The 25124-nt window shown below is 44.2% G+C and overlaps 1 protein-coding gene across 5 annotated transcripts in view; it reads right to left on the reverse strand.

The window, feature by feature from the left end:
• LOC119183586 (uncharacterized) overlaps positions 1–11576 on the reverse strand; it is a 59824-nt gene extending 48248 nt beyond the window's left edge. For 2 of the 5 annotated variants that reach the window (XM_075871459.1, XM_075871458.1), the window contains exons 1-2: positions 9975–10111; positions 1515–1592 (exon numbers count right to left, since the gene is read on the reverse strand). In XM_075871459.1, coding sequence (XP_075727574.1) covers positions 1515–1592; positions 9975–9995 — 99 coding nt within the window. In that variant the 5' untranslated portion in view covers positions 9996–10111. Of the gene's footprint in view, positions 1–1514; positions 1593–9974; positions 10112–11471 lie in introns of those variants that run through there. The other 3 variants (XM_075871457.1, XM_075871460.1, XM_075871456.1) reach the window with 3 other exon arrangements.
• Between the last annotated feature and the right edge of the window lie 13548 nt (positions 11577–25124).

Raw genomic sequence — 25124 nt, forward strand, 5'->3', positions numbered from 1 at the left:
ATGGCACCAATTGGACAAAGCCAAGAAAGCGACACCCAGTTGTCGTTTTTGCTACGAGCGCCATAACCACGTCAGAGAAAGCGACATAGGGGTAAACGGATACGACAAGACGCGCATGCGCGCCGAAGCAGGCGTCTCGATGCTACATGGTGCGTGGATGGCTTCGACCACCCGATCCCATGGTCTGTAAATTTTTGCTCATGACTGTACATGATACATTGGTCCAAGGCCTGTTTTTTCTTTCCTCTCTTTTTCAAAGACGATAGTCTTTCTTGGGGCCCTTCAACGCAAAAATTTTGGTCGGTCTGTCCTATTGTCTGTTTGTCCACCTTTATTGATACCGGGTACTCTAAACGGCACCAGCCGAAACCCGAAACGGCGAACTCCATTCGCAGCGCCCATCAATGTTGTTCAAGATTCATCATTCAAACTTGTGCGATTGTCAATTAAAGAGCAATTATTGCGCATATCTGAGGCACCATAACGACACGTATATATTCTGTTCGTGCATCTTTCACTAGAAAAGGCATACAAAAGTATTTATAAGGACCTTAGCTTTTATCACGCTACGCTGCCCAAGCAACGCTAGCACGAAAAGGCGAGTGTTTCCAACGCTTTGCTAAGACGAGACGGTGGTGACCCCACCTCGTTGCCTTGCGTTCTACACCTTATCACCTCTGAGACGGGCGTGCACGCCCACCTCAGAGTCGCACACTTCGTTTTCTAAGATAACTGCCAGAAAGCGCTCATGTCTCAGGTGTGACGTGACTTGATGCGCTCGCTCGCCTCCGCTCAACACTCGAGGCACTCTACACAGCGCCTCCAGAATACCATTCACCAATTTTCTTGCGCAGAACACAAATAAACGTTTTGTTCACTCTCTCCAGACGCAATAATATCGTCTTTCGACGAAATTTGCAGATTAACATGCAGATACGAGGCCGATTTTTTTTATGTGTGTGGAGCTCTTCTCGGTCTGTGATATACGACATATGAGTGACCACGTCACACACTCTAGCTAGTAGTGAAATACATTCATCGATGGCGTAACAGCATCGGCCGCGCAGGGAGTGGCTGTCACGCAATAAAGCGGATGGGGTTGGGCTCGAGCGTTAACAGTCGTCAAGTCCCTGAGCAAAAGCACGTGTGGTATAGCCTGCCACACGTAGTATTTCTGGCATCTCTACAATATTGTAACCAAAGAGTTGAGCCAAAAATGGCAAATTATCGCCTACAAGTCATGAAAAATCACAAAGCGAATACAGAAGAAAAGTGGCTTCGCAGATATGGTGGAAATAACATTGCTAGAAACTTGGTTTCGCTTTTTTAATCGCAACGAAATAAACTCCACAGCTCACTCTTAGACACAACCAAATTACAAAGCTATATCAAAACCATCCTTCAGTACATTTTACTTCCCATCCATCAGGTGCACCAAGCAGTTTTTCGTTATATTGAATGAAGCGCCGAAAATTCTACTTTCGACTGTGAAGCTAGAACGCGCCCATACTTACGCCTGTGCTTAGGATCAGCTTCAAGAGCATCTCTCCAGTGGCTCCATCTTGATTCTCTTGGCGAAATATATAACTTTTCTGCAAGAGGAGAGTGGCCAACATGAAAACCAGTTGTTTTGTGAAGCCAAAGGTCAGCAAGAAAGCGTCTTTTTTTTTAATACTCAATAATAATAAAAAAGAAGGAACCAACAAAATGAAAACAGGAGAGTTTGAAAACAACCGACGTTTTGGTGCGTGTGTGGTTTCTCTGTCCTCAAATTTAGAGCGGTCCTACAGGGCTGAACTGGCTTTAATGTGGGTGCTGCAAATGAATGATTTATTCCATAAAAGAAGAAAAAGAATATACATCATATTTATTTATTACCGTTTTTATACTTTTTTAATTTCTAAATATCATCTGTGTGTGGCAGCTTGAGCTCTAACCAAAAAAGCGGCCCCTCATATGGACTGGATGTGCCCATTCCAACCGTTCACAACTCTCTTCACCACCAATTCGAAACATCATTTTCTAGACATTTAGTTACCTATTGCCCACCAAAGAATTCTCAGAACGCATTTATCGAACCTTCACAGACACGATCGCAACGTGGATCAACCTCGACCCCACGAATTCTTTCGCACTACTGCCGTTTGTGACATTCACTTACTATACTCCAATGCAAAGACGTTTTCAGCCCTTTTCCCATTTTCATCGATTATGCCTGTTCGACCGTGCCGTCTAACAGGTAGGTGGGCATGCTGTGTTTGGTTTACGGTGATGCAAAGACAGGGCGAAAACAAATACAATAGAAACGAGAACTCACAACTGAAATGCTTATTGAAGAAAAAATGCCTTGCCATGCATCTTTCATCTTTATACAACAGGTTAAATAATTATTAAGATGTTATCTATAGCAGGCAGGCATCTGGAAGAAAAAAGGAATACTCCTACGCCATCAGACGAGTGTCGGAGACCGTTGTCAAATTAGCAAAACCTATAGCCTGGAGCTATCCTACCGGGCAAATAAAAAGCGAGTCATGCTGGTGAAACCGGATGCACAGCGTGAAGTTTAGCTTCAGAAAAACTTGAATGAGGAAACCACTTTGATGATAGCTAACCTGGCCGAGCCACAATTTATTATGCGTGACAAGCAGACTGTTTGTCACTTACAGCACAGTGTCCGTGCCATCACGATGAAGAAATTTCAACACAAGCCTATTTATGAGCAAACTCGTCGTAAAAAATGCGACTGCAAACTTGCGGAAGTCATGAAGCGAGTGGCACAGACAGGCATGTAGCAGAAGTACGAGTCGAGTACTCTAGACTGTAATAGGTGTATGAGTAGAGTAAAACTCAACCTTCTACCCCCTCCCTCTGTTCCCTTGAGCAGAGCTCTCTCAGCTGCGTAGCGGCTGTTGCTATAGAAGGGAGAGGAAGGTTGGTTGCTTGGTGTCCATCTTGTCTAGTCGTGGCTGCTGCTGCTTGTGAGGGATGGAGACCAACGCCTTTGGATACGTTGCAACAACATGACTTTATATACAGGAACTTATGTACAAGCCTTACGTTTCACCGTTGGAACCACCGCATGTTGGCTCGGCAGAGCCGATAGTGCAGAGCACTCTTTGCGGCGACCGGAACGACCATGAGCAAACGGGAGCCAGGTTTTAACCCCTTGGTTGCCCTCCCAATTCTACTCATGGCCAACCAAACAATTCAATCCGTTTATTGGACAGACTAAACACATTTGTTGCCGTCCTTATCTCTCACTCTCTTATTCAAGCACTCGACCTCTCGGTCGGAGAGAGATACGAAAGGACCAGCCTGCACACTACGTTCCACGAACTGTGCGAACGCACACAATGATGGCTCCATTCGGCTGCGGGGCCCCTGCCTTTACTAAGAGATGACTACGCTGTCCAACGTGACAGCCGTCCCGCGGACTCTAATCCTGATGGATGTGTGCCGATACACCGGCTGTCCTCATGTCGCCCGCTGGCATTTCGCTGGCCAGGGACCACCTTGCTGGTTGTCAAAAGCGGCGACCAACCGTGGTCTTCTTGCCAGAACGGGCGCCCTTACGCCGAGATTATCGTCTCCCAAAAATCGGCTCTTTGGGAAGCGCGCTTTTGCGACAAAGAAGACTCCCCCCCCCCCCCCCCCCCTTGGCCTGCGACGCCAGACCTTACAAGTAAACAGTCTAAGGAGCTCTGCGAGGTGCGCAAGCAGCCACTGGCGTTCGAGTAAAAGCTCAGACCAATTTACATTCTGCTGCTCAAGAGGCAGCAGTTGAGAAAAGAACATTGCCTGGCTGTGTTAGAGTAACAGAAAAAAAAATGCCCGCAGCTTCCCTCGGGGGAACACTGAGGAGGATGCGGACCATATAATTGGTTAACGGGGTGTTAAAGTGCGACTTACTTGGGTCGATGGCTAAATTGGTTAACGTGGTTGTGAAATGGGGTGTTAAATTGCGACTTACTTGGGTCGATGGCTAAATTGGTTAACGTGGTTGTAGGAGGGGGTGTTAAATGAGTGAACACGTACACACGTATGCGAAAGGGCGGCGCTGTTCGAAGGGACGTCGATCATTGTGTTTGTGGATTCGTTGGAATTCATTTCACCGCGACCTTGGACGTCGACGCGCCGTACAAACCAACCGACGAGCGGCAACTGAGCGAGCGAGCGCCGACCTTGAGTATATATACAGCACGACGGCGCATGCACTGTCAGCTGTTGAATGTTCTCGAAGCGCGACGCCACATGCGCGTCCACTGGAGAATCAGGGGAATTGTAGATGTCGAACGCGGTGTGTAGAGGAGGAAGGGTGCACAGATGGTGGAGGAGTGAAGAGCGCGCGGTGTGTAGAGGAGGAAGGGATGCACAGATGGTGGAAGAGTGGGCGACGGCGCGACGGCGCATGCGCGCGCGTCAGCTGTCGAATGTCCGAGAAGCGGTGCGGACGGCGCACTACAAGGCGCGAGTATAAGATGCTCCGCATCTAAAAGATCCAGAATCTGGGTAGACGTGTTAGCACTAGCAGTTACGTAGCCTGGAGAGTCGTTAAAAGCAACTGTCTGAGGCAGCGAAAATACACGAGTGCTCGTGCACGCAATGCTGTGCGGCCATGTAGAGGTGACGGGATGAAATTTTTCAGATTAAAAAAAAACGGATCTTTAGCAGGTACTATGGGCACCGCATCTAAAACTACAGAGCGACCTCACCCGAACGGTATGCTTAATTAAACGTGAAGGCATCTGAGGATTGTTTCCATAAAAAAAACGCCCACAACTAAAACAGCCGAGGAAGTGTGTTGCCCCGCCGTGGTGGCCTAGTGGCTAAGGTACTCGGCTGCTGACCCACAGGTCGCGGGGTCAAATCCCGGCTGTGGCGGCTGCATTTCCGATGGAGGCGGAAATGTTGTAGGCCCATGTGCTCAGATTTGGGTGCACGTTAAAGAACCCCAGGTGGTGAAAATTTCCGGAGCCCTCCACTACGGCGTCTCTCATAATCATATGGTGGTTTTGAGACGTTAAACCCCACATATCTATCGAGGAAGTGTGTTCTGAGATGCCCGTTGACATAGTGACTTATGTCATCCAGCTGGCAGAAAAAAAAGCCTACGGTCCTAATGACAACAGTTATGTTTGGGGCAAGTAAACGATCGCTGGTAAGTAGGCGCCACCTGACAAAAAGAGCATATTATGAAAAACGCCTGGCAAAACTGGTGATTAAGCAGTTCGCCTCTGCACGCGCTTTTATCGCCAAACCTCAAGATCTTTTGTTCACCGCACCAATCACTGGTGAGTCACCCGCGTGGCAGCAGCATTCTCATTCAGAATCAGACGGACATACAAGTCGTCCTCGTCGCTATGCCTCTCCCGACAGAAGGACGTCGTGACCTGCAGAGTAATAGTAGGCCGACGGTGGCCTTGTCACAGACAATCTCGAGACAACCAATGGGCTTGTTGGTTCCGCGGCACTACAAATGAACTGCACCGCGACTAAATGACTCTTTTAATTGCTTCTGTAGCTTATTTTGTGCAAGATAAAGACAGAAAAGTATGAGAACGTTGAGGAACAGAGACGTCTTTTTGAAAAAGAAAGCTGTTTGCTACATTGGTGGACCAGAAAAGAGGAGTTGGTCCCACATGATGATCTCAGATGACACGGAATATATTTAAAGGGGGAAAAATTGAGAGGAGAAGAGCTCGGTATTCAAGAAGTACATCGGCATAGTGGATAGTGGTCGTGCTTGGCGCTGAATCTGACCAGAAATTGAATATTTCATTGATAATTTGGTTTCGATGTGTACAGTGTATTAGAGCTTGGCAGGTAATACCAGCTTGTATCAAGTCCAGTGTTTGTCGAGTGGTCAGTTTAGTGGCTGCCCCAGCTTTAGTTTGTAAATGAGTGTCAGCGTATGAATAAACTGAAGTTTACCAGGAGCTCAGCAACCGAATCCGTTCAGTTCCTCAACGTGTCGTCTTGCATGGTCATCGAAATCGTCATTATCACCTATATCATTGAATAATTCTTGCAAGTGAAGAGAAGAGATCCGGAAAATCAAAATTTTGCTCGATAAGTAAATAGCCGCCGCGGGCCTCTCAGAATCATGTCGAGGAAACAGAATGATGAAACATTAGGGAAGAGTTTTGGAGACACCAGCACCAAAAGTACCTGACTGCACCAACATGACACCACTCCGTGGCGTGCAAAATGTCGAATATACGGCACTTTTTCTACGTGAAGACGGTGAGCTTCACGTCAGCACAGAAAGTGAGCGGGTGATCTCATTCAATTGTGAAACAGTAAACCATCTTTGACGTTGTGGGCTGACGCGGAAGCGAATAAACGCCACTGTGAGCCTCTAAGTTCAAGTCTGCTGTTCAGTTTTCCACATACAGCAGATTCTGTGGGTGTATACAGCTAAAAATTGTGGTGGCACGCACTGTTTTTGCAGCCTCCACATGCTGAAATGTTGTTACACCAACAGTAGAGGTTTGGGGGTTTATGTACGACTTCGATATCAGGACCGCAAAGTATCACGAGACCGAGAGATCTTTCAACCTCCGCACTTCTCCCTTTTTTCTGTCTGGTATACACATTGCGTAATTTTTCTTGCCTCGCTGACGAAGCGTACCGCTCCTTTCATGCATCCTCCCACTGATTAAAAGGCTTCAGGTGAGCCACGTGATTCACCTCGGTCGTTGTAGAGCGTCGTCGAGTGGCTGTCAGTCATACAATTTTACAATTCATTGCATTGGGGCACTCTAGGACAACGTATAAACCAGCATACTGGACGAGGAGTTTTTGGGTGAAGCCACGTTTTCTCAAAGGATTCCACACCAGCACAATGTTTCCACGTTCATATATGATGCGCCGGTGCTTGCTGTCGCAGCATACCTTTCACCAGTGTTATCATACTATGGCACGAAGACAGGCAAGACAGCGAGCATATTCAGTGATACATAGAATGTCAGCTCCTTAAGAATAGCCATTTTCACAGGTGAAAAATATGTAATCCAAGGCATAGCGAGAGCGCCAAACTTATAGAAGAAAGCAAAAACCAAGGCTGGTGGTCTCGTGTTTGGCAGCGTTGAAGGCATACATGATGAACGGTAAGACGTTATTTCAGCTCTTATGGTCGGACGCCACATACATTGACAGCACATTCACCAGTGTCTGGTTTGTTCTTCCAGTAATGCGATTATTCTGGGGATGGTAGGGCGTCGAATGTCCCGAGCCACACATACGGAAAATTGTCTCGACTAGGTCTGCCATCAATTCGCGTCCGCGGCCCCTTATTATGACACGAGGAGGTTCGTGGTGTAGTGTATTATATGGAAAGAGGAAAGATGAGAGTAGGCCAGCTGTGGTATATGACTGGGCAGCCCTCTCAATGTAGCGGGTAAGGTAATTGGAGCACACTTCAAGCCTTTTAACCAGTGAGGAAAAAGTCCCCCGATGTTCATGCCAACTTGCTCACTTGGAGTTGGGGGAGGTGTCACAGGCGTAGGAGGCCAGCCACAGCTCTCATGACTGATATATGTGTTTTGCATAGAGTACAACTGGTCACGTACCTATCAAAGACTGGCGTAGGTGGGGCCAGTAAAATTACTCGTGTGTAGGATGGAGTGTTGGCGTCATTCCTAGGTGACCCGAAATAGCGTCATCGTATATGGCACGCAGAACAGAGGGACGTAGCATATCCGGAACGATCAACAGCAAGCAGGAACTCATTACCGAGAAGGTCTTCTTGTAAAGTAGTTCTTCACGAACACAAGAGCAGCCTCCTGAAATGAATTGTTGTGCGTCAGCAAATAAAGACTCCTAGATGACGCCCTTCTGCTGCTCATTTTCAAAGGTGGCCTTGTCAGCAAACACTGGTGTCCCTGACGCAATTACGAGATTGAAATTGTTGACATCGCAAAATCTTCTATCAAGAGGGATCCGCGAACGGCCGACAGCATCAGCGTGTTTCCCACCGCTCTTGTGAAACACCTAAAGTCAAACACCGTAAAGCGCAGGGTTCAGCTTGCAAGAATGTACAAAAAAGAGTATAAATAAATCATTGAAAATAAACTGCTCAGTACCCTTTGGAAGTGGGGAAATCGCAACAGTGCACCAGTTTTACATCTATCTGTGGATCGTCCACTGCCTAGGCAGTCCTCTAGTTAGCAGCTGATGAATACATGTAGATGAACTATTTGGGATAATTGCTTTTGCCAGGAACAATGCTAGGATCAGTGGAAACACGTATGCGCACTTCCCAACGGCCGTTCGTCTTTTTTTTTTCAATCTGAGAGAGTGAGTAAGAATAAAGATGAAAGAAAGGCAGGGAGGTTAACCATGGCTGAGCCTGGTAGGTTACCTTGCTCTGGGGAGGGAGTAAGAGGAATAAAGGTTAAAGTGAGAGAGAAGGAGAGAAAAGTCACTCATGCCGTCGGCGAAACGGCAGTTATGTGCTTAACATCACAGGTGGTCTTAGTTTTCGTGAATACGAGAGGGTGTACTTAAGACATAAGAATTACGATGATCCCAAACCTACATACTCGTCTACTGAACAGGTTTCTCGTAAACGTTCATTTGGACACTGGTGATTCCGCAGCTTCGACGTCCCAAAAATAATTCAGTCTGCTTTTTTGTTTTTTTCTTACAGATGAAGCTACAGTACGCGCTTGCGTATAACTCTGGGTGATTTGAATTTATTAAAAGCACGCATGTTATATTCTTCTGTGACAACACCCTAAAAAATTTCTGATATTATGAATATTATAGTTGTGCAGCAAAAATTGTGAAGCTGTGGCTTTATTGAGCAATGCTTCGTATTTTGAGCTTTTAAACAAAATGCAAGCTAGAAAACTCCAAGCTAACGTTTGGTAAGTGGGTGTTACTTATATTAGACCAACAAGATCTGTGACTAACAGGTACAAAAGTTATTTTGAAGGACCTCATACAAAACCCATTTTCTGGATCAGCAAAAAGGAATGTGGCTGAGTGAAGACCTGAAAAGTTTTTTCACTAACTAAAACTTTATGTCGCATTACTAAGGCTGGTTTCGAAGTCCTGAGGGATGGGACACCAAAAATTATCTTTCGGCGAAATTCAACGCATGCCTAATTCTATCTGTACATACCCTGTGCAATATAGGTTTTTGTATGTGCATGTTATTGTCAGTGTGTGATAACTTAGGCTGTGCTGATGAAAGAATTTCCTCATTGTTGTTCTAAAATTCTTTTTGATGCGTTAAGCCAGCGCCTCCCCTCACTTTTAAATTTTTCTTAAAAGTTATACATATATACTTCTATATATATATATATTTCTTAATATTTTTCTTAAAAATTGCACAGGAATTGCCAAGGATTCATATTTGACCAATATTGTGCGAAAAAAAATACTTGACAGAAAAGTTTACAGGACATCCAAAGAACACAAACGAAAAGGATGGGTGCATGAGTGCTGCGGAAACGCCGGATATAATAAAAAACAGGTTTATTTTTGCGGTTTGTCTTGCTTCCGTTAGTATTCTTTTCTGCAACGCTGTGAAACTTTATAATCGACCATCGCATATCCCCCTAAAAAAAACCTGATTTACAGAATAGCTTCACTGTGCTTCAGCAAAGCCTATCTTCGAAGCGAGCTATATTGCATCCTTTGAGACCAGGCATTAATACTTTCATTGTAACGAATTAGCCATTCAAACTTTGTAAACGCTGTTAATATTTAAGGAAAATAAAGGTTATGTAATATGTAAGGTACGATTAAATAGGCATCCTATGGTATCACTGTGCTACAAGTGACATTCATTGCTTCATCATGAACAATAGCAGTTCTCGTTGCAACTTTGCACTTGCACTGTCCACACCTCCATGGCAATGCTGAGTTGCTGCTGCGTTCAGATTCCTCAATGCATATGCTAAGTGAATAATAATGACAGAAGTCTTGATTGGTATAAAATTTACATTGCTATAAAGTTAACTTACTTGACATAGTAGCTTGAGCATTGTAAAAACAGCCAACGCAAAAGAGGATGAGACCTAGCGGTTTCATAGATGAAGGCTACGGTATACGAAACTAAAGACCGGCTGCGAGACGTTTCTTGCCTTTATATAAAAACTTACGAATAAATTAATGCTCTTTATGACAAAAGCAACAAAAAGATGACCTTTGCTAATCAGGCTTCCTACGGCGGGAAACTCTGTCCTTATAAATGAACTCTCAAGCGAGCGCATAGCTGCAGTCCTTTCGATATGGTTATATATTTTCAAACTGTATGGCACTATGGAAAAATACCTTAATGCTGTGGAAGCAAATACTATAATATTTATTTTACTTGAAGTATACAAGAATACACAAATTAATGCTATAGTAGTTGTCTGCAGCCAAAATAAATGAATACATATTGCCTAGGTTCGCATGCAGGTTTTTGCTACACAATTCATGTCCAAAACAACACGACATCTTTGCTGAATGTTACGTAGCGAAAGTTATCGATATCTCTCCTGTAACAATTCATTGTTTGATTGAGACGGGAGATTTAGGAAGCAAAGACAACTGCACATTTTAAAATGAAATTCATTAAAAGGAAAAAACATAGAAAGATTTTTAGAAGAGTTGAAAAGTTTCTTTGTCTGCACAGAAAGTGCTGACGATTATAGTATTAATGAAGTTTCCTGTCCTAAAGACATGAAAATTATTGTAAAATATGCTGTTGAGCAGGGTGCCGGAGATTAGATCACGTGGGGTTATATCAACTGCACCTAAATCTGAGCACATGGTCTTCTGGCATGAGGTATTCTTCAAAATGCGGCCGCCGATTTTGAGATTCGCACCCTCGAGATAATACAGTGTTGCCTAACATAAAGATGACTGAAAGCACAAAATCATGATTCAAGAAGATGTTCGCTCGTGGCGCACACAAACCAGCGGTGGCCTAGAACAGAAGTGCTCAAATGAACGTCCGACAGTGCACGTGACTTCTTTTCCTTTCTTTCTTTAACGATTGCTTGAGTTACTCTACAATTATTCACAAGAGGATATCAGAGCAGCCTCCTACAAAAGCACATTTTCTGCCGCATACGGCGAAACGTTTGGGCCTGGCTCTGTTTTGCATAGTGTTGTCGCTTGAGCTGAGTTTTTCATCAATTATATATTTTGCTTTTGTGCGTTGTGCCACAGCTGCCAATACAATTTTAGCTAAGGCGGCAAATGTTTAAAAAAAACATGAATCACATTTATATTCAAGCTGTTGCATGAGTTCTTGGTCAGTTGTCGTAACTCTCTGGTTGCCTGTTTGTTATGCCGAGAACTGTGTTTAGGTGAATGTATTAATCATAAATATGATACAACTTGGTAAAAACGAAAATAGCACTTCTCAATTATTCATTTCAGAGGCTCTAATCACTTATGTAGAACAACAACATTTTCAAATTTCGAAGTCTTGAAAGTATTTGGTTAATAAAAGCGTGGGCAGGCATTACCTTTAATCACCCAAGAATCTCCGGCAGTAGATGCGTGAAGAATGCAACAAGTGTAACTTAGGAGCTTAAGATAACCTATAAATGATGCAAACCCGAACACTTACAATGAACTAAAAAAATCTAATCAACCACACTTTCCTTTATTTCACCCTTTTATTTGATTTGTGACTTGTTACTATTCACACTTGCACGAAGTCACAGGATCTTGGCATATTTGATTATTATAGCAAAATAATTAAGACAAATTCCAAACTTGACGGAAAATACAACACTCCAAATGGCATTTTATTTTAAATACAAAAAATTGTCAGTGTGAACATTTTAGTAAACTACAATTTTTTTATTTCGCTGGTGTCTAAAAAGTTCATGATAGAGTAAGCATTTTTTTTAATGCAGACCATCATAATTTTCGTGAAATTTAAGCTGGGGAAAGCGCTGGGTATGAGTTTTCACTCACTTCATTTGACTTATGAAGCTCCGCTTAGCGATCGCGCTTGGGCCTCCAAGCTTTCAAGACCAATGATATCGCCTTTTTCTGAACTTCAAAAATGTCAGTCCTCTTCACTGCGCTAGTTGAGTGCCGAAACAAGGCACTACGAATGACCGATTTAGAATGTTCGTGAAATGTCATTACAGATTTGCACATGCGAGTTTCGTTTGACGATCATGTTAACGCTCTTAGACAAGGTAGGTTAGTGCCTGAATATGGCCTTAAAGTGGTAGGTAAAAGAGGCACGCACGTGATAAAGATGTGCTCTTTAACGTCAATACTTCACTGAATGGCTCTACAGAAAGCCACCATTTTATCTGAATAAGCGCAAATCAACAACACGTGTCCATAAATACGGTTGCACGAATCGTCACAAAATGATGATAACATCGTTTGGCAATCTAGTATTTTTTCACCTCAATACAGATACAACCATACTGTGCGCGCTAAAAACGTACCTTGCAATTTTGACGCTTTAATGATTCAATCCTATAAAAATCAAATATACTTTATACATAGATATTTTCACCTTTTTATTGGTTGTTTCACGCAATCGTCAATGTTTTTCAAGGTATTGTCAAAGTTTACGTTGAACGTAACCTTTTACGTATAGTTAGCTGAAACTATTTAAAACACGCGTTCCAGTAACACGGTAAACGCAATCTGGTGTTCCGGTAGCACGTTCACGTTAAAAAGTATGCGTACAATTCAAATGTTCCGAATATCTCCGTGCACCATACTACAAGTGTTATCTCAAGGATTGGGGGCTCTAAAGACGTTCTTCGTTCGAGCTGCCCACAAAACTATCAATTTTCTGTAACAGCGCCCAATCAAGCCAGCATTGTCAATACTAGAGAAGAGTTTACGTACATGTTCTGACTGAAATTATTGAAAGACGACTTTCAGTCGAGATAAGAATAGAAGCAGGCACTTAGTGCGGAGGTCTGCGAAAGGTGTTTTGTGGGTTCTTTATCCGCGCTGTTCATGGTGCTCACAACTCTCTTTTTGCATTGTTCCGCCACAAAGCGATAGGGTGTTTTGAAATCACGTTATCTCAGTTATCTAGGTAAGTACATTGTGGAGCAACCTGTAGCTAAACCCAACTCCGTTGGGTACCAACGTACAGTTCCCAGCGTCTAGTGCCCAGCCTTCAACGTTTAGTACCGATTTCTATGGGCCCAGTGTTCCAGTACCCTGTTGGATACTGGGACACTGGAGCGGATTGTACTGGGAGGCGCTAGGTACACAGTGCAAACGGGTTTATAACTTTAAAACGTGGGTGCCTGTTCGGTATAAATAAATATATTAGTAAAAGGAGTGATTGACGCATAAAAAAGAAAAAAAAACTATAAAAAGAAACGTCCACGCAGAACATTTGCACCCGCCACCTTCTAATTGTCATTCGAAACCTCTACCCACCACACCTCGCCCAAACGTGACCAGGTGTTTGTGAAAGGATCATTTCTCCAACAAACACGTCGTCCAGCTTCATGTTTACGAGTCATTCAGTCAAGATAAACGCGATATTCTTCTCCAAATAAGAATCGCGTCTTTATTCGAAACTAACGAACGGCTGGCGGTCACCGAATTACATGTTGGAAGGTAGGTAGGCAAGCAACCTTATTGATCCACGGTAGAATCACGTGAGGGGGGTGGCAGGGGAAGTGGAAGCAGGACCACGACGGGCCCTCGGGCCGCTCTAGGTGACCGGACACTGCTGTGCTTCAGTGACCCTTCTGGCCCAGCTCTCTGTCCGGAGCTGTAACCCCGGTTTCGAGCTGTCCCATCGCTCCTGGTGTTCTGACTCTTGCCACGGGGGCTTGGCTTTGTTCAGACAATTTAAAAATACGTGATGGAAGTCGGCTTTGGTGCTAGGACATACGTTGCAATGAGGAAAGAGCACCAAGCTTTTGAGAAATTCACAAATCAACTCTGAAAAATTTTAAACTAATTGTGGGAGCAGATTACCGGCTGTAACTGCCGGTTTTTTTCTTTGATAGCCGTTTCTGGCTCTTGCTACTCGTACACATGCAGATAGGTTTATGATAACTTTTTCGATACATACGCGCGCACGATTGAATAATGAGTAGTGTTCTCGCGCAAGCGATGACATGGCGATATGCAGTGGGTGTTGCAGCTACAGAATAGCAGTTTTATTGATACCCACAACAAAAACGGCGTTAAGATACTAATACAATCTGTTGCAAAAGTATGCCAGTGTGTTACTACACTAACGCGTACCAAATTACCAACTGAAAACTGAGTGATTGATATCATTGATATGTGGAATTTAACGTCCCAAAACCACCATATCAGTGTAAGAGACGCCGTAGTGGAGGACTCCCGAAATTTCGACCGTCTGGGGTTCTTTAACGTGCACCCAAATCTGAGCACACGGGCCTGCAACGATTCCGCCTCCATCGGAAATGCAGCCGCCGCAGCCGTGATTTGATCCCGTGAGCTGCGAGTCAGCAGCCGAGTACGTTAGCCACTACACCACCACGATGGGGCAACTGAAAATAGCGTGTCCTTACATAAGCGGAGTGGTTTGGGCTAGTTGGTACAACAAGGCGATTGTTATAGCATGAGAACAGAACGAAGACAAAGGGTCACAGTTGTTAGGACACAGTGACGCCGTATAAGCACTGGGATGGGCTCGCCCATGCCATCGTCAAGGCCACGCCGTTGGCACGTGCACAGGTGGCACGCACTAAGACTTCCGTGTCTTTGTCCGCGAAGGAATTAAAGTTCCTCGATAGTATCGCCGCGAACAACTAGTTATTGTTCTTTTAGCTTTCTGTATTGTTTCTTCAGAGTTCTTTCTTGGCTTTTGCTTTTTCCTTTGCTCTTGCAGTGCTTTTTTGTCACATTGATTGTATCATATGGTTTACTGTCTGCATTATATGTTTTTGCGCTTTGCACAATAAACTCAGTTGGAAATTAGCACACGGCTTCTTCTTGTGCCTTTGTCATCATTCTGTTCTTGCGGTATAACGGTAGTCTTAGATACGAGTGGGAGTTGTACCGGCTAGTACGACCGGCAACTTCTTTTGAGAGCCACGAGTGTTGAAGATTGGGCGAGTTGGTTCGTCATACTTGAACTGGTATAGCGCATTACGGGGAAGAAGAAACGGCCGAGCAGACCGACACAAGAGGACAGTCCTCTTGTGTCGGTCTGCTCAGCCATTTCTTCTTCCCCGTAATGCGCTATACCAGTTCAACTTCTTTTGAGAGCCTGCTTTGCTGAAAGCGCGATGCATCGATCATCAAGACTTGTTTTGCGGGTAATGCACAGAAGGACAAATGACTGATTTGTGTTGACGAATAAGTAAACTGTACTTTACAGACATTATTATCTGTTAAGTGTATGCACCTAAAGCAAGAAGCACCGGCAACATGTAAACGAACGCATCCGGCACGATATGCCTATAGTGTATATGCTCACTATGGGCTACTGGGAAGGCTTCTATCAATGCAGCTGGGTTGCGATGCTTGAATTTTCTGCATTTGAGCGTCGGAACATTTTTCTCCATTACCTAAACTGTACCTGAAGTAAGTAGATACACAAGCATTGCCAGACATGTATTTCTGATGCGGCGATATCGAATGACTGCTCTTTTTTTTTTTTGAACTCCCCTTGAGGTACGGTGGGCGTGCCACTAAACAGGTTTTGAGTTGCACCGATAGCAACAACTAAAAAGCGCCCAAGGAAATAGTAATGCAGTTTGTGGAAAGAATACACAAGTTTGTTAGTTCACTAAGATGGTCCAAATTACTAAATGGAAATTACGTGTTTTTGCATACGAGTCAGAGAAGTACCGGCTAGTACATTCCGACAGTTTTCGGTGACTTCTTGCTTCGCTTAAAGCGCGACGCATCATTTGTCATCGCTTCTTTACGGGCAGCGCACACAAAGAAAACTGGTTGATTTACGTTGATAGATGTCTATGCTATACTTTCATGTCACTTTTTAAACTTTATAATTGTGTGTACTTAAAGCAAGAAGCGCCGGTAACATAAACACCGACGCGGCTAGCACGATACTCCTAATGCTCACTTGAACGGGGCACAGGGTATGACCACTCTCGGTGTAGGCGAATCACGTTGCTTGCAGTTTTCCTTTACCTAAAACTGAACCTGAAGTAAGTAGAAGGAAAAACATTGCCAGACTTGCAATTCCGGTTGGTGATATCGAACGACAACTGTTTTTCTCGCCTCCACTGGTGAAGCTTGTGAAGCAACCGGGAGAACAAATTTACGTCTCGTCAACTTTGCGGCCCAAATGATTTGCTGTTTCTGTTCGGGGTGACGTTTAGCTGAAGGTTTTAAACACTGCAACCTATAGAATGGTTACAACAGTACGTCCCTGGTGGGAAATTGGTATACACGGGGGACATGCAAAAAAACGTGCGTTGTTTGGGGCGACCCGCACGTGCACCGCAAGAGTTAACTCTGTTATTGACACTGCGTGGATATTAAAAACAATGCGCACCAGAAAACAAAGTATTACGCATTGGCTGCTTTACGTTATCAACAAATTGATCGATTCATCCAAGAGGAAAACATTAAAAGAGACAGTGATTTCGCAAATCACACACCATAAACGTTTTGCGCTTATTCTCTATATCTGCCAATCGACAAATCGTGAGGCATGCTCGGGACCTGTTAAGTTAGCAATTATTCGTACCATCCATTCAAGCGTTTTCTATTCAACCATACTGAAACATACTGTTGCGCCCGCTACATAGACGTGCACAAAACACTAGCCGAAATAGTGCATGCTGCAGTATGCACAAGCACGCTCTAGTGATCGCCCCGCCGCGGTGGTCTACACTGTAAGCAAAAACTATCCGAGTTTGGGGTTTTTCCGGCTCATCACCTCTGAAAACTCTCTCGGGTTTAAAATTACTACCTCGCGTAGGAGTAAAAGATGGTACATGACATAGTTTTACCACCACCTCTCAGGCAAGTAGTAAAAGGATGTCGAAATCCAGTTTTACCACTTAGGGAGTTTTCTATCACGTGATTTTTAACCTGCGTTTCAGAGTTTATTACCACGTGACTGCAAGGTGTAGCTGCTTCGGCGGCTTTTGCCCCATACCCCCCTTGTGACGCTCTCAGTGAATACTGAGGGTACGTGAAGCCCACAGATTTTTTTTTTTTTTTTTGCATCGCCGTGCCTCTGGACTGACCTCGAGTCAGCGCACTTTTACTGGAACTGGGGGCAGCATAAGCACAACAAGCGAGAACAGCATTCTTTGAACGAAAAAAAAAAAAGATGGGGGGGGGGGGCTTTTCAAAAGAGAAAAAAAAAGAGAAAGAAAACCTGCTGTGGAAAGCTGTCCTGCATATTTTCGCAAAATGTTGCTTTTGCTCGGCGGTGGCCTTGGAGACAGACAGTGCAAGAAGCTTGGTATCTGTGTGTCTGGTTGCGCTAATGGATCTCACGTGTTTCCCACATCACCGAGCGACCGTGCTCTTCCGAGCGCCTCCGAACCTGCACGTCGCGGATATCTTACTTCCGAGCTGAATCGTGAAGATCTGCCAGTGGTAACAAAATCAATATGGTGTCATCGTCCGTGCTTTCCTGCTGGAGAAGCAATAAGCAAAATGCTTCACTCTGTCGTCGTCACCAAGCCGTGGCCACCAGTGACCAGTGGGAGTGTGTCGCCGGGGAAGGTGAAAGAAGCATCGCATATATTTTGTTCCACAGTAGGCGATGTCTGCATGAGTAAAGTGCTGCCCGAATTGCCCCCCCTCATGCACCAACTGTTCTCAAACATGTAGCGCGAAGCCGATACGAGGCAGACGGAAACAACAAGAGGCTGCCCGTGAGCACGAAGAAAACCCGGATGGTGGTCTTTCGTTGGAAGTGTGCATACACCGCCCCGTCCCCGTAAGATAGCGGTGACATGTTCATTTGTGTCTGAAATGACGACAAAATTCGCGCAGGATATGTGTTCTGTGATCGCCAGCTCTGTTTTATCGGATAGCCGTGCTCCTCAAAAAGGCCTAGAACGCCGTCGGTAAGCAGCTTGTATGCAGGCGTGGACCGCTCTTCTACGCCCGTTGTGATGAATACGTGCTGCTACTGTGTTTGTGCACCGTCGCTGAATGAGAATTATTGAGCTACCATGCTTCGTGCGTACTTAGGTATATTTTGTGGACTTGTGCATCAGCAGTGCTAACACGCGTGGGGCAAAGAGCCCGGTGTGCCAAGCAATTATTGGATAATCAAAAATGTGAGATGGTGTAGATTTATAATAAAAGGTTGGTGTGACATTTAGTGCCCTGCAGCCCACCTGAAGCTTATGCTTGCACCTTCAAGCGTTGTTGTTAATCGATGCAAAAAAAAAGAGCTCTCCTACCGGTACTACATTGCCGGTCAAAAAGTCGTGCCTATATATATATATATATATATATATATATATATATATATATATATATATATATATATATATATATATATATATACCGGATTGTCGAAGTGTGGTCGAGCAACGCGTGCAGTCTGTGCTAGTGGTGTGTTATTCTGCATTTGTTGTGTGTGCGTGTTTGTCTGTGTGTGAATGTATGTGTCACCAGTTCTGCCGTTCAATAAATTCAATCAATGCTGCTATTCAATAAATTTGTCGACTCTGGGCGAATGCACCTGTCATTTTTATTTTTTTTACCACCAGAAATAACTCCCAGTAATCACCTCAAAAACCTTGTGAAGGTAGTAAAAATTTACTCCCTCTATACTCGCTGAAAACCTCACTGGGGTAAATAATTACTACTCTCGCTACGTTCAAAAAGTCAGTTAGCACGAGAGTAAATTTTTACCTCGGTAGTAGGTGGTAAAAAAAAAACCCAGGAAAGGTAGTGCGCTAGAGGACAAATGGTTTAACCAGTTTTTGAGGTTATTTCAGGTCATTTTTGTTAAGTGTGGTGGCTAAGGTACTCGGCTGCTTACCCGCATGTCGCGGGATCGAATCCCGGCTGCGGCGGCTGCATTTCCACTGGAGGCGTAAATGTTGTAGGCCAGTGTGCTCTAATTTGGGTGCACGTTAAAGAACCCCAGGTGGTCGAAATTTCCGGAGCCCTCCACTACGGCGTCTCTCATAATCATATGGTGGTTTTGGGACGTTAAACACCAGAAATCAATGTATCAACGCTCTAGTGATAATCCAGCGTTTCCAGTGCGTCCGAGCAGGGCCAGTGTCACAGCAGTCAAGCCAGCACCCCTACCAGTGTGACCCAGCAACTCTCCAGAGCACTAGCCGAAGTGCCAGTAAATCTCAGTGAACATTGCGTTAACAACATGTACCAGTGCCAGAAGAACGTACGTTTATTTTTGCAATAGGCGTCCAAGTAAGTACGCCATTGCATCACCACAGCTGAGGTATCGAAAAGTAATTATTTGTAGCTTCTACCACTAATTTGGTGAAATATCTGTCGAATATGCTTTTGCTTGCAGAGTTATGATGAGTCTGTAGTTTACTGAGAGAGGAGGAATTTCGAATTGTGATATATTAATGCTTATGACCTCAGAGTTGGCATTACGACGACATCATGATGGGCTGCCTCAAGAAAAGCTAAAGACACAATCTGTGGCGCTCGTTAAGAGCTGATTAACAAGAGCAGTATTGCAAAGTATTGCACATCCATTGCCACGTAAGAACCGGGGACCACAAAAAGGCTGGTGCCATCGCACGGGAAGCGTAGACATGTGTTCGGAACGTAAGGCTCTTTAGACTTAACACCAAAACTAAGCTCTAATGTGTATTCACTTCAACGTGGTCCACAAGTTTCCACATCAAGTATGTACAATCCACGAACTTTCTGGAGAATAATCGAATCTTTTGCTCTTGATAAGAAGCGAATCTGCAAATACAAGGGCTTCGTGATTCGAAGTTTGCGAATGGGCTTCCCGGTTTTGTGCTTTCTGTGGTGACGCCTGTGACAGCGAACATTGTGTTTGGCTTTACCTGTTGTTTGATATAGAGTGGACAACGATGGTACCCAGCACACAACAGTGTTACCATTGGTAGCGCGCATTTGAAGATGTATCTTTTCCTGAGGGACCCGCCACAACAGAAGAAGCGTGTAGCTAATTTCGGTGTGCTTTCTACGAGACACCCGGCTGTTTATGAAGAGGCGACAGACCACAATATTTAAGACACGCTCAATTGGAACAATTTTCATAAATGTGCTTGGAACAATTTCCAGCCGGGTCAACGTCGCTTGCTGCCACATCACAAACACCACCAACCTATTGCTGCACCTTTGAAGTTAACATAGACGCTTCTATGGCGACTTTATTAAAAATCTCTTTTCTATTGTTTTTAACTGTGGTCGCGTCAAAGTTAATGATTCATAACCGGACTTTTCTGAAGACTAAAATACACAAGACTTATTTTGTGGACTTTCCCGAAGTACGCTATGCCGAGCTACAAAAAATACACTATATTTTCTTATGACAGCTAGCAAACATTGTTGATCGTTTTGTTATAAGAAACAAGATAACGTAAAAGTGAACTATGTCTCCTTTCTCTATTTTCAATACTGTGAGCCCTATCAGGCTGTTACAGGTGGGATGGTTTGCAATACAGAAAAAGTAAATGCAAACTGTATAAGAATATACAAACAGCACAGCACAAACACCAGAATGCAAACTGAAAAAAAAACAGACACACAGGTACACCTGGCGTGAACAAAAAATATACACAAAGCAACAGCACTGCCGTTATACATAAGAATTTCGATGTTATACACCCAGTGACTGCAGTATTTCGCCACAGGAGAGCACTTGACTGCTTATTATGAGCAATGACACATGAGTGCTTAAAAAATTTCTGTTGCTGTTTGGAATCTGTAAGATAGCTTGACGTGAATGAGTGCACTTTATCGCCTAGTGGCACATCTCTGTTCCATCTAACTAACGTCAAAAATAAATAAGCCTTATGATAGCTAGCTAGAGAGAGAGAGAGAGAGAGAGAGAGAAGTAAATAAGATATAAGGAAATGCAGGGAGGTAAAACAGAAAGCAAGTATCTGGTTTGTTACCTTGCACTGGGGATGAACGAATGGGAGACACAAGAGTAAGAAGGAAGAAATGAGAGAGAAATGGAGGGAAGGGCATATACCAGAACACTGGAATGCCGTAAATCACTGACTCGGTGGGTCACTCGCAGAAACTTGAGCAGCGCGTTCATCGCTTTCTGGCACGATGTTTTATGGTAGCCAAGGTACTTGACACACACCTAAACACAGCCTGTGTTGGATTCGGCAATGGTATGAACTAGAATATGATCAACACTGGTGTTCGCCATACACTTATTCGAAGCGTCATCATTCGACCAGCAAAATGCCAAGGTGTGCGCTTTCCAGTATTGAGGTAACTTACGCGTGCTCTTTTGCGTATATCACACAGCGTTTGAGGAATGCGACAGGCAGGGTTCGCAGCTTGACCTGGCGATAAGGCGCTCTGCCTTGGTGCCATGTAGCTCATTACAAGGAAATCTTTCATTGCGCTGAAACTCTGCGAAAAAGATTTGTAGGTACCAGCAGTCAATTGTTGTAAAACTTCACTGAACCAAACGGCGACACCACCCAGCCAATTACCATTATCCAGAAAGAAACCAGGTGTAAGAAATATATAAGAAGCGTTTGTGAACCATCATGCATGTGCGTAGGAAGTGCAGCGAGATCAGGGCCGCATATCGTCACGTATAAAGACAACACGGCTTCGACAACAATGCAATCCAAGAAAATGAAGCTTTTTCTTTTGACCTTTCTCTGTAAGTTATTCGAGAGATTCTGAGGGATGTCCCATTCTTGATGGAACTGCCGGTGCAGTGTTGGTAGACCATGACATGAAAAACGCTTTCATGTTATCACCCACTAAAAGAAAAATATAAACAAACTACATCCGTCGGAAGTTCACTATCCTATAGGAGCCCTGGCTGCACAGTCCGCTTATTTCTTGAATTATTACTAAGAATACAAATCACAAGCCTGAATACTATTATTGCCATTCTAAATTTAAGTGGTTAAAGAACTATGGAGGTATCACCCACTTCATGGCACAATCTGCCAGAAAAATTACAAATGAATCAGTCAGAACACGAATATTTTGTTTTTTGATTTACGGACAGTCAACTAGAATATGACTGTAGCAATTCAGGTGATATATTTATGTTTATGCGGACGCTCTAAAGTAGCCTTTAATCACCCAAGATCAATTGTAATGATTTGCGTCCTGCAGGACGTAAATCAGGTTTTAAATGCAAAGCCTTCCTTGGCAAACTTTGACGACTTTGAGCATATCTATCTATCTATCTATCTATCTATCTATCTATCTATCTATCTATCTATCTATCTATCTATCTATCTATCTATCTATCTATCTATCTATCTATCTATCTATCTATCTATCTATCTATCCATCTATCTATCTATCTATCTATCTATCTATCTATCTATCTATCTATCTAGCCGCCTAGGACTCTTAGTTTTCCTGGCCGTTTCAATAATGGTATTGACACCAAACTTGGTATGACTTAACATGACTGTATGCAGAACATATTTGAGTAATCATAAATTAACAATCATGACATGTATGTCATGAATGTCAAGATCTACATTTAATGGTCCTGCAGCTCTTGCAGGGGTTTTGCTCACATGACATGTTGCAAAAGTGGTGTGGTATGACATGAATGCATCGCGAACACAGGCTACAGCCCCTAACATGAAAATCAAGGCATGCGTGTCATGTAAAAACATGACTACGTTTCACGCTTATGATGCGCTAGCGGCTGTTTCACTAGCGCCACAAATACCAAATTTGGTATTACGGTACTTGCATGGATGACGAAGGTATGTGATTGGTGCAAACATGATAATCATGAGATGTGTGTCATGTAATGCCATCACTGCATGCCACGCTCAAGATGCGCTGGCAGCTGTTTCGATAGCTTCACATCTACCAAACTCGCTATTATGCGCCGCCAATGGATGACGAAGGTATGTGACTGGTGCAAACATGACAATCATGAGATGCGTGTCATGTGAGAACATGACTACATGCCACAGTCAAGACGCCAATACATTTCAACGCCACGTGATGCGCGTGCTCGCCGGCGTTCATTTCGTCGCGTCACGCCGGCGTTGCCACGCCAGGCGCCTGTCCAACCATATACTCACAGGCGCGCGCCACGCGGCGTTGCTTTGACGGACGCTGGTCGCGCCAGGCGTCAGACTATAAGTGATCGCGTTTTGCTAACGTAGCGTCAATGTGCCCAGAGCGTGCGCGCGTCAACGCTACATTGGAGCGTATTGAGCCCTTCATGATGCACTTGCGGCCATTTTGCTAGCTCCACATATACCAAATTGGGTGTTACAGGACGTCAATGCATGACGAATTATGTGACTTGTGCGAGCATGATACTCCTGACACGCGTGTCATGTAAGCCCATGACAACATACGACGCTTATAGCGTGCTCGCGGTTATTTCGCTAGGTCCACATATACTAAATTTGGTATCAGCTGACGGGAGTAGATGACAAAGGTAAACGACGCATGCAAACGTGATAATCATAGTACGGAAGTCATGTGCGGCATCATTTACCTCCACCTAGTAACGTTGTGCTGATTTTAAAGTGACATAAATTTTCTCATTCGTGCTTCGCATATAATCGATTCCCACTGTACGTAGGATCTGCCAATTTTTATTATCAAAATTAACACCACACACTCTTCACAGCATCGTCATGATTTTACTACTGCTGTGTTTTTACCCACCTGAGGGCGAAGAAGTTTAAGGCCCTTATACAGCTGCTAATTACAATCTTTGTCCATATCTCTTGTTCCATGAACTGGCGCTCTTTGGTCATTGAAATGCCTGGTGCCACAAAGCACCAAACATCATCAAGTTTGGCTCAGATGCATGATGTCTTGCTCAACCAAATATAAGTATTATCATACCTGGTGTCCAGAGAAATTACACCACTTCAAGCTAAAGGGACACAATGTGGATGCGAAGCAGAAGGCCATAAAATTTACATTGGTGGCAGCACTGACGCTGGCGTTCACAGCAGCATTGTGCAAGAGAGAAACCTGGGAAGGTGCAAAACACGCCGTGATGGACTTGTGCTTCTTGCTTGAACATGCCAATCGCTGCTAATGAGTGACGAGGTTCAGACGTCTGCTATCGGACGCAGAGATGTGCAGTTCCTTTTCAGTTAAAGCGCACGCAGGGAATTTTTTCTCTTCAAGAAACCCACAGGAGAAATTTCCGACCGCATTACCTTTGAAGTGAGGGACGAGTGCATATATATAGAGAGGGTGGCCAGTGAATGTTCGTGCCGTGCGCACGCATCGTTTTTTGAATCAAGAAACACGCAAGCAGACGCTGCCTGCTTTTAGGCACTGTGAGGCGAGAGAGGGAGGATCATTGGAGAGAAGAGAAAAGTTGCGTGCATGCCATGTACCATGCGGTAGGCGCCGTAGGACAAGGAACACAACCCTCTGTCATAAGATGCTTCGCATCTAATAAGCCTATTTGTGGTCATTTGTGCTTATGCTGCGGGCAGTACTTCTCTATGATGAAAAGTGCCAAGACCCCATAAATATCTACACTGACGCATCCGCTCAGCCAAACAGCTCAACCAGTGCAGTCGGGATATCAAGATTGGTCCAATTGATTAAAGACAGTAAACACAATAACATCAATGACAGAAGAATTGGCAGCCTTTTTTACCGTGTTACCGTTCGTCATTGATCAATAAACACGCAAGTGGACTACTTTCTGCGACTCGAAGGGGGCACTTAAGTGCATACTGTTAGTCTTACACCCCGTACCGCACGAGCAGCTGGTACTAAAGACAGGAGACGTTATACATCACCTAACTGAATAAGGAAACCACGTTACATTTCAGTGGCGTCCCAGTCAGTGCAGAATCATTGGTCAAGAAAGGGCTGATGAACTTGCCAGCTCATGCCATGCAGAAGACAATGAACTACTACTACTGCTTTCTAGTGCCGGTGGTGAACGGACGCTCCAGTGGATTGTTCATCAACACACCACGTCACCAATAAATCAGCCGCAGTTCACGCATGCACGACTGCACTAGTTTGAGCTTATCATATGTCATGAAGTCCACTGGCGAGGCTTCGCCGAG

Source organism: Rhipicephalus microplus, chromosome 8 (genome assembly GCF_043290135.1).
Source record: "Rhipicephalus microplus isolate Deutch F79 chromosome 8, USDA_Rmic, whole genome shotgun sequence".
Taxonomy (NCBI): domain Eukaryota; kingdom Metazoa; phylum Arthropoda; class Arachnida; order Ixodida; family Ixodidae; genus Rhipicephalus; species Rhipicephalus microplus.